This window comes from Urocampus carinirostris, unplaced genomic scaffold (assembly GCF_059441175.1).
Source record: "Urocampus carinirostris isolate Australia breed hairy pipefish unplaced genomic scaffold, RoL_Ucar_1.0 HiC_scaffold_39, whole genome shotgun sequence".
Taxonomy (NCBI): Eukaryota; Metazoa; Chordata; class Actinopteri; order Syngnathiformes; family Syngnathidae; genus Urocampus; species Urocampus carinirostris.
Window position 1 is genome coordinate 14,224 of NW_028283146.1, and position 19,065 is coordinate 33,288.

At 41.4% G+C, this 19,065-nt stretch overlaps 1 protein-coding gene across 1 annotated transcript in view; it reads right to left on the reverse strand.

Annotated features, from left to right (window-relative positions):
- Positions 1 to 5,100: 5,100 nt before the first annotated feature.
- LOC148345623 (uncharacterized) overlaps positions 5,101 to 19,065 on the reverse strand; it is a 41,795-nt gene continuing 27,830 nt past the window's right edge. Inside the window, exons 3-6 of the mRNA XM_088325879.1 lie at positions 6,866 to 7,048; positions 6,260 to 6,407; positions 6,114 to 6,163; positions 5,101 to 5,955 (exon numbers count right to left, since the gene is read on the reverse strand). Coding sequence (XP_088182005.1) covers positions 5,647 to 5,955; positions 6,114 to 6,163; positions 6,260 to 6,407; positions 6,866 to 7,048 — 690 coding nt within the window. The 3' untranslated portion in view covers positions 5,101 to 5,646. The remainder of the gene's footprint in view (positions 5,956 to 6,113; positions 6,164 to 6,259; positions 6,408 to 6,865; positions 7,049 to 19,065) is intronic.

Genomic DNA, 19,065 nt, shown 5'->3' on the forward strand with positions numbered 1-19,065 from the left:
GTATATGTAATGAGCCCGCACCCGCAAAGCCCACAATCAAGCCTTAAATAGCAGACACTCGATTAGTTGAACTGCTTCAGCTGGGCCCAGGGGGCGGGGCAGACCGGTCGCCAAGGCGACCATGACAGAGCCCCCCCTTTAAGGGACAGCTCCCGAGGTCCCAAAAAGAAAAAAAAAATTACTACCTCGCGCCCCGGAATGGTTCGACGCTCACGATTGGGGCAACCCCGCTCCCTCCTCCGAACACGCAGGAACGGGGAGAGGCAGGCGCCATCTGCGTCGGGCGGATCGGAATCGGCGCTCGGCAGGGGGGGTCCGGCGGGCAAACTGGACAGGCGAAAACAGACAGACAAACAAGGGAGTCGAACAGGCAGGCAGGCCGGAGAGTCGAACAGGCAGGCAGACCGGAGAGTCGAACAGGCAGGCAGGCCGCGGAGTCGGAGTCGGACTGGCAGGCAGCAGAGACGGAGTCGGACTGGCAGGCAGCAGAGTCGGAGTCGGACTGGCAGGCAGCAGAGTCGGAGTCGGACTGGCAGGCGGCAGAGTCGGAGTCGGACTGGCAGGCGGCAGAGTCGGAGTCGGACTGGCAGGCGGCAGAGTCGGAGTCGGACTGGCAGGCGTCGGAGTCGGACTGGCAGGCCGCGGAGTCGGAGTCGGACTGGCAGGCCGCGGAGTCGGAGTTGGACTGGCAGGCCGCGGAGTCGGAGTCGGACTGGCAGGCCACGGAGTCGGAGTCGGACTGGCAGGCCGCGGAGTCGGAGTCGGACTGGCACGCAGGGGAGACGGAATAGCAGGCAATCGGCACGGGAGTCGGGCAGGCAGCAATGAGAATCGAACAGGCAGGCGTCAATTCTTCCCGGGACCCCATTCGAGGCACAGCAATGGCCACGACGGGCGGGCCGTGGTTCGAACGGGCAGGGAAGGTTACCTCTGCTTGCCAAACGGCGTCCTCCAGCTCTCCCCAAATCGCGCAGGGATCGTTCGCTGAGTTCAAATGTTGGCGGGCTCATTCTGTCACGAGACGGAGTGGAGTGGAAGGAATGATCGGACCAGAACGGAGGCAGGAGGCAGGAAGGGAGAACTCAATTGCGTAACGATCCAAAAGTTTTATCTAACAAAATAAAAGTTGTCCAAAACTCTGGGACATGACGAAAAAAACAGTTGATTCTTCCAACCCAACTAAACAGGACAAGGCATAACAGAACGGACAATGTTTTAAACTAAAACAGGACAAGGCATAACAGACCGGGAGTGTGTATATGTAATGAGCCCGCACCCGCAAAGCCCACAATCCAGCCTTAAATAGCAGACACTCGATTAGTTGAACTGCTTCAGCTGGGCCCAGGGGGCGGGGCAGACCGGTCGCCAAGGCGACCATGACAAGTGGAATGTTTAATCAGCGCAGTTTTTTTTTTTTTAGAGGCGGCACAGCAAGTGGGCGGTTAGCGTACAACCCACAGTGCGGAGATTTAGGGTTCAAGTCCAGGTGCCGCGGGGTTTGCATATTCTCCCTAGGCACTCTGGTTTCCCATATTCCAAAGACATGCATGCATAGTTAGTTCGCCGGTCCAAATTGTCCCTAGATGTAAATGAGTGAGTGAGTTTCTTGATTCTGTGACATGCAATTTGGCTAGCCATCAGTTCATAGTTTTCTCTGCCCACTACTAAAAGATAGTTGGGGGGGGTTCGAGCACCCCAGCAACCCTGGTACTTTTGAGTCACTTTTGAGAACTGTTATGCACTCTACAGTAAAGCTTATTATGCTGAAATAAGCTTCATAATAGAGGGCATAACAGTTTAAATACAAGCGATTTGAATAGAAAAAGGCAAAATAAACATGTTACCTGCTCAAAAGTGTATTGTATACGGTGTGCATTACCGTTCGATTACATTCACAACAAACACAAAGACGGAATGCTTTAAGTTGTATTACATTCCCAACAAATGCAAGACAAAGAGGTTTTGGTTATATATTCGCCACTACATTCCCGAAAAGTGATATAAAAGTGAGATAAAACGAGGTAAAAATGGATATGGTAGCGAGAGGATGCAAATCTCGGCAGGGATGCATTTCTCGGCATAACACTGGCTCATATGGCCTATTAGATGTGACCGCTCCGGCGCACTGGCCTCTTAGATGCGGGTCTCACGCGACCGCCCTATAATATGAAAACTATTCTGCGTATTAGATTTTTTTTTTTAAAGCAAGAATACAACCGAATTGTAAAAACAAAACAGAAATTTAAAAAAAGATTAAACAGTTTGGTAATCACATTTTTCTAAACAAAGCTCTCAAACTCAGATAGTTGGGCGTTATTTTAACAGCACTAAATTACCAACACAAATCACATACAAAGCATGTTAAAACAATATTTTAAAAATAACAAATGAAAACGTCCTCACCCTATTAATCCAAAAGAAACACAAGGAACATTTCTCATTTAATTCTCGTGTTTGTTGCGGTGTTTTGTGAATAAAAAAATTGCACTGAGAACTTCAATTTCAATTTTTTTGTGTGGTGGTGATGGGGGGCACCATAAAGCATTTGTGCTTAGGGCACCCAAATGACACTGCTCCTATGAGACTCAGGTCTGAGCATGACCCAGATGTGTCTGCGTTGTTCTACTGACTATTTTGCGATACATCTGTCATATGATTCGATCAATAAATCACATATAAACGATCACCAACCCAACAAATCTAAAAAATAAAGGGAAAACATGAAATGGGGGTGTACCTACGTCGCCTCGACTGCTCCGGGTTTAACCGTCATTTCGATTTACCAAAACCACTTCGTCTTCATTTTTTGGGAATGTAATACAACTTAAACCATTCAGTCTTTGTATTTGTTGGGAATGTAATCGAACAGTAATTTACACCCAAACATGCATTTCAGGTGAATTGGCCGGTCCAAATTGTCCCTAGGTGTGAATGAGCGAATGAGTTGTCTGTCCCTGTGTGCCCTGTGATTGGCTGGCAACCAGTTCAGGGTGTCTCCTGCCCACTGCCCGGAGATGGCTGGCCAAGTAATGTTTTTTGTATATCCCTTAATCATAAGTAGTCTCAAAGGGCTGCAGAGATCAGACTATTGCAAAATACAGACTATCATTGCACCATCTGATTTAAACATCCATTAGGGCAAGGAAAAACTCAAATATCTCAGCATGAGGAAAATGAAGAAACCTTGAGAAGGTACCGCAAATGAGGTAATCCCCCTTCCAGAATGACGAGGCTGTAATGGATGTTGCATTAACAAATTGTCACGTTAATTTTTTTTTATTTAAAAAAAGAAAAGTACAATATATAATGAAGAATAAAAATTTAAAATAAAAAGGTTGACCGGGTTGCAATGGATGTAGCATTAACAAACAGTACACAGATACTGTCAAAATGGTATATAGGTCATTCTTATAATTTATAATATAAGTGTGTTTTAAGCCTTGTCGAGTCAAGTCAGATTCATTTATAAAGCCCTTAATCACAAAAATGTCTCAAAGGACTGTCAGGAACCAGGAACGGAGACGGGAACCCAATTGCGTTAGTTTCTAAGTTTTATTTGAAAAGAGATGTAAGCTGGCACCCACGATCCAGTGATCGTTGATTGTGGGGAGCAGGTCGCTTCGTGATGCGGAAGTCGCACTTCTCTTAGCGGGAGCTGAAGGCTCGCAGCGATTGGACGGACGGCAGTCCCGTGACAGGTAGGCAGAATCAATACGTCTTAGCGGGGAGGTCGATGGCCAGGGCAGGAGAGTAGCTCGTAAACATGGGGCAGAAACAGGTCGGAACCGAAGGCAGGAATCAAAACAGGAGAGTAGTCTTTGGTACTTGCTAATCTGGCGAAACACACAGGAACACAGGAGTACAATCGGACGTCCTTGTCTGGACGCTGACTGGTTAAGAAGTGAACGTCGGCAAATTAGAGAGCGCGCTCCGGCGTGCCAAACGATTGCCACAGGTGTCTTCACTTCGGCAATCATGACAAGGACTGCACAGGATTACAATTACACAACTAGACAATTCCCGCGGCAATTGTAAGAGTTGTGATTGATCTGGAAGATGATCCCGGTATGTATATATAACCCCGGTTGTTAGCATTATGAGTTAGCATAAAGTTTTTAGCTCAGAGAGATGTTTCTGTTATTTTTTACTTGGTTATGTGGGGGGACTCTGCCCCCCCACACCGGTACTGGCAAGTTCATTTGAGATGGGCCCACAACCGTTAGCAACAAGGATATGCCTTGTGGAGGTCTAAAAAACACATTCATGGTAAAAACCATAGTAATAACACTGTTATTACACTTTAAAAACTTTTGAAATATACATGTTCAAATAGAATGGGCCGTTCGATTTTAATTGGCCCATCCGGAATGCATTGAGCCCATTCAATTTGCTGAGTCGTTAGCATGTTAGCATTAGAATAATTTTGCAGCATGAAGAAGTTAGCATTTAGCCTTTAGCATCACTTTTTAGCATGTATCCGTTAACATAACTCATCAAATGAGGCCATTAGCATAATTTTTAAATATTAATTCGTTACAATATTGCCATTACCAAAATCTTTTTGCATGAAGTTAGCATTTAGCCGTTAGAATCACTCTTTAGCAGTTACCCATTAACATAACTCGTCAACACTGCAAAAACTGCCTCTAAAAAAACAAGAAAATCTAGCCACTATTGCAGGAAATTTACTTGTTTCAAGCAAAATTATCTGCCAGTGCAGCAAGAAAATCCGACTCATAAAGTTTTCTTGAAACAAGAAAAAAAAAAAAAGAAAATAAGATACCTAAAAATGTTATTATATGCAGTAATACTATTAAGTGTACTTGTCAAGTTTTTTTTTTGTCTCATTTTAAGATATTTGTGCTTGTTTTGGAGAATTATTGTTTAGAAACAAACTGGGTTTAAGCCAGGATTGCTCAAAAGTAGTTAGCATGAAGGTTACAACAAGATCAATATTCTTGTATTAAGTTGAAAATAAATTAGAAAATGGGTCAAAAACAAGATACATTTGCTTGTAATAAGTAATAAAAATCTTAGGCGAGGAAGTCTTGTTTCAAGAAATTCTCTACGTTTCGATATACTATACAAATGCAAAAATAGTTTTAATGTGAAAATTACCATTTTATTGGCAAACCACAAACCTTTGTCATTATCACAAAACACAATTGACATACCAGTAACAAAAATACTCATTTTCTTGACAAGATCTTGAAACGTTTGTTGGCGAACTGTAAATCTGTGGGGGTCAGATGCATCGACATTTCGTTCTGTATACACGTGTACTAGAATGACAATAAAGTAGATCTGAATCTGAATCTAAATCAAAGTTATCACTTACACATGTATCAGTGAACTGTCAAACAGACAACACATTTTTTTGCCTACAGAATATAGAGTGCAAGTTACCAATTTCTAAAAGAGAACTGCAAACATTCTTTTTTGTCTAATTTTAAGAACATCAGTTGGGTTGTTTTTTTTAAATCAATGCTTAAACTCAAAACAAGGCAATTAAAACACACACTTACAGGGAGACTGAGAGGCCAAAGCGTAAGGGGTCACAAATGTTTATAACAGAAAAAGTTCTCAAAGTACGTCCATGGATGTGTGTGTGGGTGTGTTCCCGAGGGGAGGCAGCATTATACAAAGTTATGCAAAAAAGGCCATCCAATCACTTCTTGCTCGTTTGAAAGCTGGTGTGGCATCTTTGTCATGGATTGAGTCCCCCAGGACCTCAGTTTGTAGAAGGGAAAGAACAGAGGCCACACATTTAGGGTAGGTCATATTTAATACATAATAGTATGCAATTATGTAGAATACTGCATCCCCTAGGTACCTTTTGGGTGATGGGATTGCTTCGGTTCCAAGGCAGAGAAAGGAGTCGAGATTTTCATCCACCAAAAGGAGTGGTGTGGTGAGTGGCCTTCTGTTCAGGAACGTCTCGGGGTCCTCTGTGGGCTTAACAGAAAAACACAACATCAGTAGGACAGCAATCACATCCCTCCATTCCCCGACTAAACATGACAATTTAGTATGAACAGAATAGAGGACCAACAAAAGGAGCAGCCATATTTGAGAAAGTTTAGTATGCACTTATGTAAAAGTTTGTGACTTACCAGAAGAACATGAATGAGCAGCATGGTCAAGAGGTTTATTGCTTGCTCTTCTAAAAAAAAAAAAAATCAAATCAAATATTTGTCTCTCAGTATACAGAAACAAACAAGGATACAGATTCTATTGGTATTATGTTGGCTGTTCTTACCAGCTGAAAGTGACATTGGAGGTTTCATTGCCCTCTTGTAAACCCCATAGAGGCATAATCTAGATTTGAATTCGAGCCACCGCTCCCTCAGCTCTTGCACGTAGTTGGAGTTGTTGTTGTCTATTATTCGTCTTAGTTCATCAAGAACCTTTGGTGGGGAAGACACAAAGAAGTGTTGTATGGAAATATCCAACACATAGTAGTTAAAGCATCACTTGAAAACAACAATTATATGTAGAGAGGTATTCTGAAAAACTATGTTCCCCTTCCCCTCCTCCATTTGTGAAAATAATTCTATTCACACTGATGATAAAACGCTAATAGACAGGTGTGTTGCAAATAACATGCGAAACAGATGGACTATCAGATATTCTAAAGAAGGAAAAATCACACCACAATGCATAAATGCTGTTTTCCCTGTCTCCATGCAGAAATAAAACCAGATTGCTCATTTTCATTTTTCAGAGAAAATACATGAAAGGTTTTCCTGCATGGAAATGGGGTCTGAAACAGCTATTTAATGTATCAAAGCAGTATGCACCCAATGTTCAAAAGAACAATTTCACTGTTCAACTGAATCAAAGTGTGAATTGTGATCATACTTACATGATCAATATCTCGAAAGCATGGATATGCCTTCAATATTTTTGCCGGTCTGTCTTGTTCCCTTATTGTGTCCGAATCAATGAAGGCCCTCTTCCCCTCAAACTCAAGGTCAAGAAGTTGTGCCACATCAGCTCTGTTCTGTTTGGTATTGCGATATGGCCATGCGGCTGTCCTGCCTACATTCTAAAAAGGTAAAAGAAAATATCACAACACAGTTGAGGTCAAAATTATTTGCTTCTTGCTAATGTTATTCATGCTATTGTTTCTACTGGAACAAAGACAAAATGTCCACTACAGCTAATGAAGACATTCATTAATATTACTTGATTAGAAACAGGAAAAGGCAAACATTACAAGGTCAACATTTTCACCCCCCTGTAAAACAATAGTATTTATGAGAGTTTTGTGGTGCCTGGCCTTGTCCTTTTCTGCTTTTTCTTGTTTCTGTTCAGCCCACCAGTTGAAAATTTCAATAAAAGCTGGAGATGTTGTCTGTGCCCTCCTAAAAGAAGTAGAACTATGTGCAGTGCTGATTTATCTTGTATTTTGTGTAATTTCAATGAATGGGTCTACTCCATTGTGAATGCTACATTTTGTTTTATAAAATTACAGAGAGCATCAGCTTGTTTTGCTGGAGTGCTGGTTATGACTTGGGGGTCCCCTTCACTTTCTGGGCTGCTGATGGTGCTACTTCAGATTGGGGAGACAATGACAGTGAAAATGCTGGAGTCAAAATCCCCCTCATCTTCTTTCTCTGTGATGCCAAACTCAAGGCGTCTCTTTTTTTCCCCTTGCCGGTGTAGCCCCCTGCGTTTTGCGTGGAGTCCTGATGTTTTGCAAAATCAGAATATGCATGTCTGGATACTGTATATGAATTTATATTCATGCTGAACAAAGAGAGAAACTGTGTAACATGTAATCCTGGTCGCTTAGATTAGTACAGGCTCTTGTCGTAATGTGGACTAGTTTTAACGTTATATATTATAGTTAACAGTTTAAATCAACGACCATTTTGTAAGGGGTTAGCTCAATTCCATAGTTAACGGTTTAAATCAACGACCGTTTTTTAAGGGGTTAGCTTAAAACTCGAGCTAACCCCTTACAAAACGATCATTGATTTAAACCGTTAACTTTGCATAAATACCGTTAAGTATAATATTTTATTTTTAATCACATTGTTTCTTGTTAAATGTTAAGACAATACAAACCTTTTAATTGTAAAAGTGTTTTCACTTCTCTCGAAGTCAAAATACCGAATGGAGTTCGTCGAACGTTGGGGTTGTATAAGCGAGTCCAAGTAGGTCTGAATAAATGGGCGGAACCATATAAAGGAACGCAATATACAATTATTAAACAAAATCTATGAACTATCTCAGGGGAAAAATATAGTGTTCTCATTTATAAATATTACATTTGTGTTTCGAAGTAAAGACTATCCAGTTTTAGTTAGAACACTGTACGGGTCAGTCACTTGCATTGAAAATGGCATCCCTATTGTTTTGATATAAAATTCTCCAGCGCGAAAAAGGCGGAAACTAGCACCTAACGTGTGCAACACCATCAACAGAGGACAAAGACTAGGAACCTTCCCGTGGTGTCCTGCGAAGGGCTCTCTCCAGGGGGAGCCTTATGAATCCAACTCAGTCCACTCAGACTCGCTCTTTCTTTCTTTCTTGGTCCTCTCTCCTTCTTTGTCTCTCCTTTTCTCTCTTCCCCCTTTACACTCTTGTCTCTCATTTTCTCTATCCCTCTCTTTCCTACTCTCTCCCCACCTCTCTCACTCTCTTTTCCCCCTTTTTGCGTTTTACTCTGTCTGTCTTTCTCTCTTTCTATCTGTCCCTCTCTTTCTCTCTCTTCTACTCTCCTCTCTCTGTTCTTCTTAGGGCGGGCGACTTCGAGAGCAATCCTGGCCTCCAGTCCAAATGCCAGTGGTGCTTTCGAACCATTCACTCCGACCACACCCCAATCACCTGTGCTATCTGCCCAAGGGGCTTCCATAAATCATGCACCGCCCTGTCCGAACGTACTAAGGACTTTAGAGGCTTCGTCTGCTTGGTTTGCTTGGGTCGCACCCCGTCAGGCCTGGCGGCACAGGACAGTTGCAGCCCCCTCTCCTTCGGAGAACTACGGAGCCTCCCACGAGCGAGTCTGGCGCTACTATGGATTACCTTATGCGCCTTGAGTGACTTAACGACGACGACACCATCAACACAACCAAACTCGATTTGATTAGAGTACAGTGGGACCTCGCTACTTACTTACTACTACTCGCGGTTTGACGTTCGCGGGTTCAGAGCTTCGCGGGTCTAAAAAAATAATACAAATTATATTTGTATATATATATATATATATATATATATATATCTCATCTCATTAGCCGTACCGCTTATCCTCATTAGGGTCGCGGGGGGGCTGGAGCCCATCCCAGCCATCTCCGGGCAGTGGGCAGGGGTCACCCTGAACTGGTTGCCAGCCAATCGCAGGGCACACGGGGACAGACATCTCACTCGCTCTTTTCACACCTAGGGACAATTTGGACCAATTCACATGAAATGCATGTTTTTAGAATGTGGGAGGAAAACGGAGTCCCCAGAGGAAACCCACGCAAGCAGGGGGAGAACATACAAACTCCGCACAGGAAGTCTGGAGCTGGATTTGAACCCACGCAGGAGGTTCCCATGACTTGAACTGTGCCGCACATGCGCTAACCACTGCCCCACCGTGCTTTATATATATAAAGCATATATGTACAGTGCATCCGGAAAGTATTCACAGTGCTTCACTTTTTCCACATTTTGTTATGTTACAGCCTCATTCCAAATTGTATTAATTTAATCTCTTATCTCAAAATTCTACACAAAATACTCCATTATGACAATGTGAAAAAGTTTTTTTTTGAATTTATTAAAAATAGAAAAACTAAGAAATCATATTTACATAAGTATTCACAGCCTTTGCTTAATACTTTGTTGATCCACCTTTGGCAGCAAATACAGTCTCAAGCTCAGTCAGGTTGGATGGGAGACGTTTGTGCACAGCCATTATCAGATCTCTCCAGAGATGTTCGATCGGATTCAAGTCTGGACTCTGGCTGGGCCACTCCAGGACATTCACGGAGTGGTTCTGAAGCCAATCTTTTGAGATCTTGGCTGTGTGCTTTGGGTCGTTGTCCTGCTGAAAAATGAACCTTCGCCCCAGCCTGAGGTCAAGAGCGCTCTGGAGCAGGTTTTCATCCAGAATATCTCTATATGCATTCATTTTTCCTTCTACCCTGACTAGTCTGCCAGTTCCTGCTGCTGAAAAACATCCCCACAGCATGATGCTGCCACCACCATGCTTCACTGTAGGGATGGTATTGGCCTGGTGATGAGCGGTGCCTGGTTTCCTCCAAACATGGCGCCTGGCATTCACACCAAAGAGTTCAATCTTTGTCTCATCAGACCAGACAATTTTGTTTCCCATGGTCCGAGAGTCATTCAGGTGCTTTTTGGCAAATTCCAGACGGGCTTCCATGTTTCTTTTACTAAAGAGTGGCTTTCGTCTGGCAACTCTACCATACAGGCCTGATTGGTGGATTGCTGCAGAGATGGTTGTCCATCTGGAAGGCTCTCCTCTCTCCACAGAGGAACGCTGGAGCTCTGACAGAGTGACCATCGGGTTCTTGGTCACCTCCCTGACTAAGGCCCTTCTTCCCCGATCGCTCAGTTTAGAAAGGCCGGCCAGCTCTAGGAAGAGTCCTGGTGGTTCCAAATGTCTTTCATTTACAAAAAATGGAGGCCACTGTGCTCATTGGGACCTTCAAAGCATCAGAATTTTTTTTGTATCCCTCCCCAGATTTGTGCCTCAGGACAATCCTGTCTCGCAGGTCTACAGACAGTTCTTTTGACTTCATGCTTGGTGTTTGTGCTCTGACATGCACACTCAACTGTGGGACCTTATATAGACAGGTGTGTGCCTTTCCAAATCATGTCCAATCAACTGAATTTACTGCAGGTGGACTCCAATTAAGCTGTAGAAAGATCTCAAGGATGATCAGTCGAAAAAAGATGCACCTGAGCTCAATTTTGAGCTTCATGGCAAAGGCTGTAAATACTTATGTAAATGTGATTTCTGAGATTTCTATTTTTAAAAAATTCAAAAAAAGTTTAAAAAAAAAGTTTTGTGTAGAATTTTTAGATAAGAGATTAAATTAATACAATTTGGAATGAGGCTGTAACATAACAAAATGTGGAAAAAGTGAAGCGTTGTGCATACTTTCCGGATGCACTGTATTTATATATACCGTATTTTCCGCACTATAAGGCGCACCGGGTTATAGGGTGCACCCCGAAAAAATAGTTTTTGGTCCTATTTTTGAGATACATAAGACGCACCCGATTATAAGGCGCTACAATGGGAACGTGGACAAAACAGTCAGATAGTTCAGTCCAACTTATTACCCCCTTAATATTCCCAAAGCTTGCAAAGACGCAAATACGTGTCGAGAACACGTGCGGATGCTGTGTCCGTACGATGTCACTCAAATGCATCGTTCCATCATTCAGAAGGTTAAAGTCTTGGGATTCAAGAAATGCCAACCATTCCCTAGTTTATATTTTCTTTTTCACTCGCAACTTTACTGTGCATATGACAATAAACACTTGGAATTGAGTTTAATTTAAAAATAGACACTCTATTCCATCCATTATCTGCACCGCTTATCACAGAAAAATCTAGTTCAGTCTGAAACAAGATATATAGCCGGAGTAGCTCACCGAAGTCGTTGTGTTCATGATAATGTGCAGCCGTGGTCCTCTTATATCCGTGAATGTAGTAAATCCAGAATAAAATATTTACAAATACAGTATAGTAAAAAATGCTTTCTGTATGCCGTCAGCCACGTGCTATACAAATTCATCTTTTTCGGCCAAATGCAGGCTTTGTTCAGCCGTGAAAGCCAATGCCAGCCTGTAAATGATAAAAAGGATCCGCCTCTTGACCTCCGAATAACTTTAGCCAATAGTGATCGATTCAACTGATGATTGACGCATCTTTTTTGGCCAATTGCAGGCTTTGTTTTGCCGTTTAAGCCAATGCTAGCCTGTAAATGATAAAAAGGATCCGCCCCTAGACCTCCGAATAACTTTGGCCAATAGTGATCGATTCAAATGACGATTGACACATTGGTTAGCCAATGAAACGCCGGTAAATAAATCTCAGCATACACCGCGGACTACTTGATGTTCGGGGGAAAACTAGTTGGCGGCTGCAAATTAGTTGCAAGACTTTGCGAACTAATATTGATCAATAAATAAGGCGCACTGTATTATAAGGCGCATGGTCAGCTTTAAAAAAAAATAAAGGCTTAAATGTCTATTCTTAACACATCGTGCCTTATAGTGCGGAAAATACGGTATACATATATATACATATATATATATATATATATATATATATATATATATATATATATATATATATATATATATATATATATATATGCGCGGCAAGTCATGGGAACCTCCTGCGTGGGTTCAAATCCAGCTCCAGACTTCCTGTGCGGAGTTTGTATATTCTCCCACTGCTTGCGTGGGTTTCCTCCGGGCACTCCGGTTTCCTCCCACATTCCAAAAACATGCATTTCAGGTGAATTGGCCAGTCCAAATTGTCCCTAGGTGTGAATGAGCGAGTGAGATGTCTGTCCCCCCGTGTATATCTATATATATATATATATATATATATATATATATATATATATATATATATATATATATATGTATATATATATATATATTTTTTTTTTAAAGCATTTTTGAAGGGGCGTCGCTACTTCGTGGTTCCACGTTCGCAGGTTCAGAGCTTTGCAGGTCTAAAAAATAATAATAAAATAAAATAATAAAAAAATATATATATTATTTTATTTTTATTTTTTCAAGCATTTTGGAAGGGGCGTCGCTACTTCGCGGATTTTCAATTTTTGGGGGTGGTTTTGGTCCCCATTAACCGCAATAACTAAATAATAATACTTTCATCATCACGGATTCAAAAGACACGCTTCTTACTTTTAGGTTTGATAAATAATATTTTTGTTGTAGATTCATCTTTATTTTGTTGCGAATATCAAATATATGATACATTGGATTTCATTCGAGATTTATTGTCTTATGAAATCGCTGTACCAAATGCTGCCCTGGCAACAGAGTTCATAGATTTGGAGAAATTAGCTGATTACACTGCATACCACTTTGCACCATTTAATGAAAAGATATACGTTTTTAGAAAATATGACTTAACTGGTGTGCTCTTGAATTCGAGTGTTTAAAATGACACATTATGAACGGCAGAAATATTGCTCATTTATGCATGAGTTTACATTTTGACAAACACTAAATATATTTGATATTTGGACTGAGGTTTGTGGGGGCTATCTGTATGAGCAAGGCCTAGCTGGCTCCGGACTTTGGACGCAGAATTAAATGTGATTCTATGCAATTTTAACATGTTCGTTCTATGTTGCCACTTTGTGCATGTGATTGGCAAGATATTTGTGTGTGTTTAGCCCCTGCCAAGCGGATACAATGTAAATATGTGAAAAAACCATGTGGTGAAATGCAGAGCTGGGGATTAAGATGGAAACTGCATGAGTGCTGTTGTGCCTACAAGCCAATCAAACTTAAGGACCTCTTACACAAATCTCCTGATTATTTTTTTTTTAACATTATATTGGTGTTTTGATGGGTATGTCATGTTGGATGAAGGCGTCTACCAAACATGTAACCATAGCTATAACTTAAAGTAGTTGAGGTATTCCCCACAGTGTTTTGAGAAAAGTTCATGCTTTGTTATTGTTAATGGTCGACTAAATTGATAAAATCATGTTTAAGTTTAGTGACATTTACAGACTAGACATTGTTTCCCACATTGCTTTATAGTTAAGGCTACACCTGCTACCTTAACTGGCTAATGTCTATTCTTAAAACATCGTACCAAGAGTAAAAGGTTTAATATTGAACACTAAATTGTCCATCCATCCACCCATCTTCTACCGCTTTGTCCCTTTCGGGGTCACGGGTGGGAGGGCTGGAGCCTATCCCATTTACCTCGGGCGTAAGGCAGGGTACACCCTGGTTGAGTCGCCACCTCATCACATGGCTAACACAAACAGACAAACAACCATTCACACTGCGACACTGAATTGTACCTGAGTAAATGAATACATATGATGATTCATAAAATCAATTCTTACATTATCTCAATGAGTTGGGTTCCATTCTTAAAACAAGTTGATGTGAGTCTTGAAACAAGTAAAAAATATCCTTAAGCTGAGTTGTTAATATGCCTCTAGGCTATCTCTTCGACAATTTAAGATACATTTGCTTACAATTACTTGAATAATATAAGTTAGTTGGCACAATATTAATTTTCTTGAAACAAGTGATAGTATCTTAACTATCTTCAGCCTGAATAAGTAAATAAGTCCCAAAAAATTGTGATCAGATAAATACACTGAATTCAAGTAAATTACACTAGTCCATACTTTCAATTTTTGCAGTGAACATGAGACCATTGGCATAATTTGTAAATATGAAGTCATTAAAATATTGCCTTTACCAAAAAATTTTAGCATGAAAAAGTTAGCATTTAGCCGTTAGCATCACTTTTTAAAATGTACCTGTTAGCATAACTCATTAACATGAGGCCATTAGCATAAGTTGTAAATATGAAGTCGTTAAAATGTAGCCAAAATTACCAAAAAATTTTACTATGAAGAAGTTAGCATTGCCGACAGTGTTTACAGCTAGCTTGCGCTAATACTTGGGCTGGCTGTGCCAGCCTAACCCATTGCTGGCAGTGTTTACAGCTAGCTTGAGCGAATACTTGGGCTGGCTTAGCCAGCCCAACTTGTCACCAACAGTTTTTACTGCTAGCATTAGTAAGCATAGCATCAACCTCTCATCGCTAATACTTGGGCTGGCAACTGATCACCAACAGTGTTTACAGCTAGCTTGCGCTAATGTTGTGGCTGGCTATGCCAGCCCAACACTTTGCTAGCGGCGCACATAGTTAGCATCCTCTCGCTAGCATCCACTCTTTGGAATTCACCATTTACCCATGGTTAAAGGAAATTTGGGTCGGGCCACCCTGGACAGTCCCTGCTTACTATGACTACCGTCTGGAAAAGCCCTCGTTTCCATGACTACCCATAGAAATGAATGGGCCCATGTATTACGGATGGGAGAATTTCAAAACCCATTATTCCGGATGGGGACTCCTATCGCTGTGAATAGACACACAACAAGAGTCCCGGTCGGGCCGAAATTTTTGATATATGAATCGATGGGGTATTCTAAAAGCTCTGGGAGGAGTTCCCCGTTAAAAGTCGGCGGAAGAAGATAGATATAATAATAATATCTCGGAGGATTATAATAGTTGCAAGCACAACTACATTGCCCTGTGCTTACAGCACTTGGCAATGTAATCGTGCCTTGCTGAAGCAATCAAAACTAATTACCTGATCTTAAACCAACATGCGGGCAAGGAACAACTCAAAACCTCAGCGTGAGGAAAAAGAGAAACCTTGAGATGGGACCTCACAAGTGGTAATCCCCCTTTCAGGATGACCAGGGTGAATTAGATTTAGCATTACAGTACACAAACATAGTAAACACTAGGTAACATGTTGAAAATTTGTCCGGAAAGTGCATGACAGCAACGACGCCCCCAGCCTGTAAATTAGTCCAGAAAGTCTATGACGGCCACGACGCAGCTTCCCATCTCTGCCAGCTGGTCAATGCAGGCGTTGACATGCTTCAGGTCAAACGCTGGTCCACTGACTCATCTCAAATCGTCCTTCTCCTTCGTATCACCACCAGCCAGGCAGTCGGAAAAAGACAGGACAGTACAGAATATGAGGTGGGCATCAATCATAAGCTTTGGAAAAGAAGTGTGTCTTAAGCCTTGATTTAAAAACTTCCATTGAGGTTGCAGATCTTATCTCCGGAGGCAGGGCATTCAATAGCACCGAGGCCCGGATGGAGAACGCTCTCAAGCCTGCAGACTTCTTGGCTCTCGGAGTCACAAGTAAACCGGCATTTTCCGAGAGGAGACTCCGTGCAGGAACATAGGGGGAAATCAAATCAGATAAGAGGGTGCAAGTCCATGCAAACATTTGTATGTTAATAAGAGAACCTTAAAGTCACATCTTAAGTGGACTGGGAGCCAGTGTAAGTTGGCCAATACAGGAGTAATATGCTCAAACTTTTTCGTCTTAGTCAAAAGTCTAGCTGCCGCATTCTGAACCTAGACATGGGGAGACCAGAAAGCAATACATTACAGCAGGGGTCGGGAACCTATGGCTCACGAGCCATATATGGCTCTTTCTATGAGTATCTGTGGCTCAGAGACAAATTTGATTGCATGCAAAATTTCTCCATCTTGCTTAAAACTTGAGTTGTCTATCCTATTCTGATACACGCAAAGCCAAACCAAAGCTAAATAACAGGATATTACTTTGCAGTATATATAGGGCACGTTTTTCACTACAATTTACAGTCAAGTAACACACAAAAAAAGGGGGAAAAAAAACTCGTTTTGGTTTTACAACGCTAAAGAATCCTTTATATAAAAGTTCACTATATAATCTGTGTTCAGTGTTCAGATACCTTATGATGAATCCACAGAACTGTAAATACGCTAAAACACCGGAAGAGAACTTAGTCATTTGATTGGGTGAGTGGGAGGGATGGGTGGAGCTATGCAAAAAGTGCAAGCACTCCCTCCCATCTCTCGCCCTACGCTGTCTGCGCCAAAAGTGAGCTCATCAGGCTCCCTATTTGCAGAATGTTGTGACGTTTTTACACAATAACTGCTTGCATCTGGTTTTGAAACCAATATATATGAAAAAAAGGGTCAAAAGGAGTTTAACCGATCTTGAGTAATTGCAAGAAAGAGACAAGTGGTATGTTTGTTGATTTTGGGACAGGGGCTCTGGCATTATTCTCTTTTCATAATTTTTATCAAATCATCAAAAATAAATGTGCTGAAGACTAAGCTTTTGTCTGGGGTGCGGGTTTAGCAATTTAGTACATTTGTCTCATAATATATGGCGTGGCTCTTTCCCAAAATAAAATTAATATTTTTTGCTTTTATGGCTCTTTGAGTCAAAAAGGTTCCCGACCCCTGCATTACAGTCATCAAGCCGAGAAGTAATAAAAGCATGAATTAAAACCTCTGCATCTGATTTGGACAGCATCAAACGAATCTTCGCAATATTACGGAGGTGGTAGAAAACTATTCTAGTAATATTTTTCACGTGTGACTGAAACGACGGATTAGGATCAAATATAACACCTAGATTTTTGACCCGAGTCACTATGGGTGATATTACATTTGTCTAGGTTCAGGGCAGTGTTTGAAAAAAAAACTCACAACAGTGAGCTGGACCAATAATCGACATTTCAGTTTTTTTCTCGGTTAAGGCGCAAAAAAATAAGTGACATCCATCTTTGAATCTCAGTAAGGCAAGCCTCCAGATTTTGAAAATTTAACTGTCCAGTTGTCTCCAGTGGCACATACAGTTGAGTGCCATCTGCATAGAAATGGAAACTAAGATTATACTTGCAGATAATGTCACCAAGTGGTGTTCCACAGGGGACATCAGAGTGTTTAGAGGTCAGATTGCCTTAGTTAACACGTTGCATCCTGTCTGACAGGTCGGACCTAAAACACCAGAGTACAGTTCCTGAGATACCAATGCATTCCAGACGAACAAGCAATATGTTGTGGTCGACAGTATCAAAAGCAGCACTGAGATCCAGTAGCAGTAACATTGATGAGGCACCGGAATATATTGCTAAAAGGAGATCATTGGTTACTTTAGCCAGGGCTGTCTCAGAAGAGTGATTTGCCCTAAATGCTGACTGGCCAGTTCAAAAGAGGGTATTTTCTGACACAAAGTCATTTAGCTGCTGTGCAACGACCTTTTCAAGTAAAAATGGCAGATTTGACACTGGCCTATAATTACCTAGGCTTTCTGGATCAAGGTTAGGTTGCTTAAGCAAGGGTTTAATGACGGCAGACTTGAAAGCTAAAGGAATAATACCCAAGGATAGCGATATATTAATAATATTTTAAACTGATGGTCCTAAGATCCCAAACAGATCCTTCACCAATGAAACTGGAAACGGATCAAGCAGGCAAGTAGTTTGTTTGGCCCTACTAACCATCTGTGTTAGACTATCAAAGGACAAATCATTGAAACTGGAGAATGTTTCTAAACAACCGCCGACACATTCCTTTCTTAACACCTCCACATTTTTGAGGTAGGATGAGGTTGTAGAGCGTACATTTAAAATTTCATTCCTAATGAGTTGAATATTTCTATTAAAACATTCCATAAAGTCATCAGCAGAATAAGTAGAGCTATTTGGGTTAAGTTGTTGTCTGGAAGGTTTCGCAATTGTGACAAACAAAAATTTCAGATTACTCTTATGTATAACGATAATCTTAGAGAAAAACGATGCTTTAGCTGAGGCAAGAGCTACTTTACATTTCAGCAAGCTGTCACACCAGGCCAGTCGGAAGACCTCCAGCTTTGTAGTGCGTCAATTTCGTTTAAGTTTCCTGCAACCTTGTTTGAGTGACCTGGTTTCTTCAGTAAACCAAGGTGTATGCTTCTTAGGTCGAAATGTATGCCTTAGGGGCGCCACAGAAACAAGAACATTAACCAAAGCAGTATTAAAGTTGTTTGTGAGTGAGTCAACAGACCCAGTGTACGAAGGGAAGGCTGCAGTTACCGTAGGTAATAGTTCTTTTAAAGTTAATCCCATTGCAGGGCGGATATTGCGACTGCTAAAACCTAAATTTTCCTTATTACTGTAAACATTGAACAGCACCTCTCACTTAACAAGATCGTGATCAGAGATGGCATTAGGATAAGGTAACACTGTAACATTTGAGGCTACTACGCCCCGGGTCAGAACAAGATCTAGAGTGTTCCCATCTTTATGAGTGGGCACATCAACTATTTGATTGAAACCAAATGTATCAATCAGTGACTTAAAAGAATTTGCAAGTGAATTTGATTTTATGTGAACATTAAAATCACCAATAATTACAACATTGTCCGCATAAGTTACTAACAGTTCCGAAAATTCATCCAAAAAATTTAAGTATGGTCAGGGTGGGCGATACACAACAACTACATAAATTGGTGTTGACAT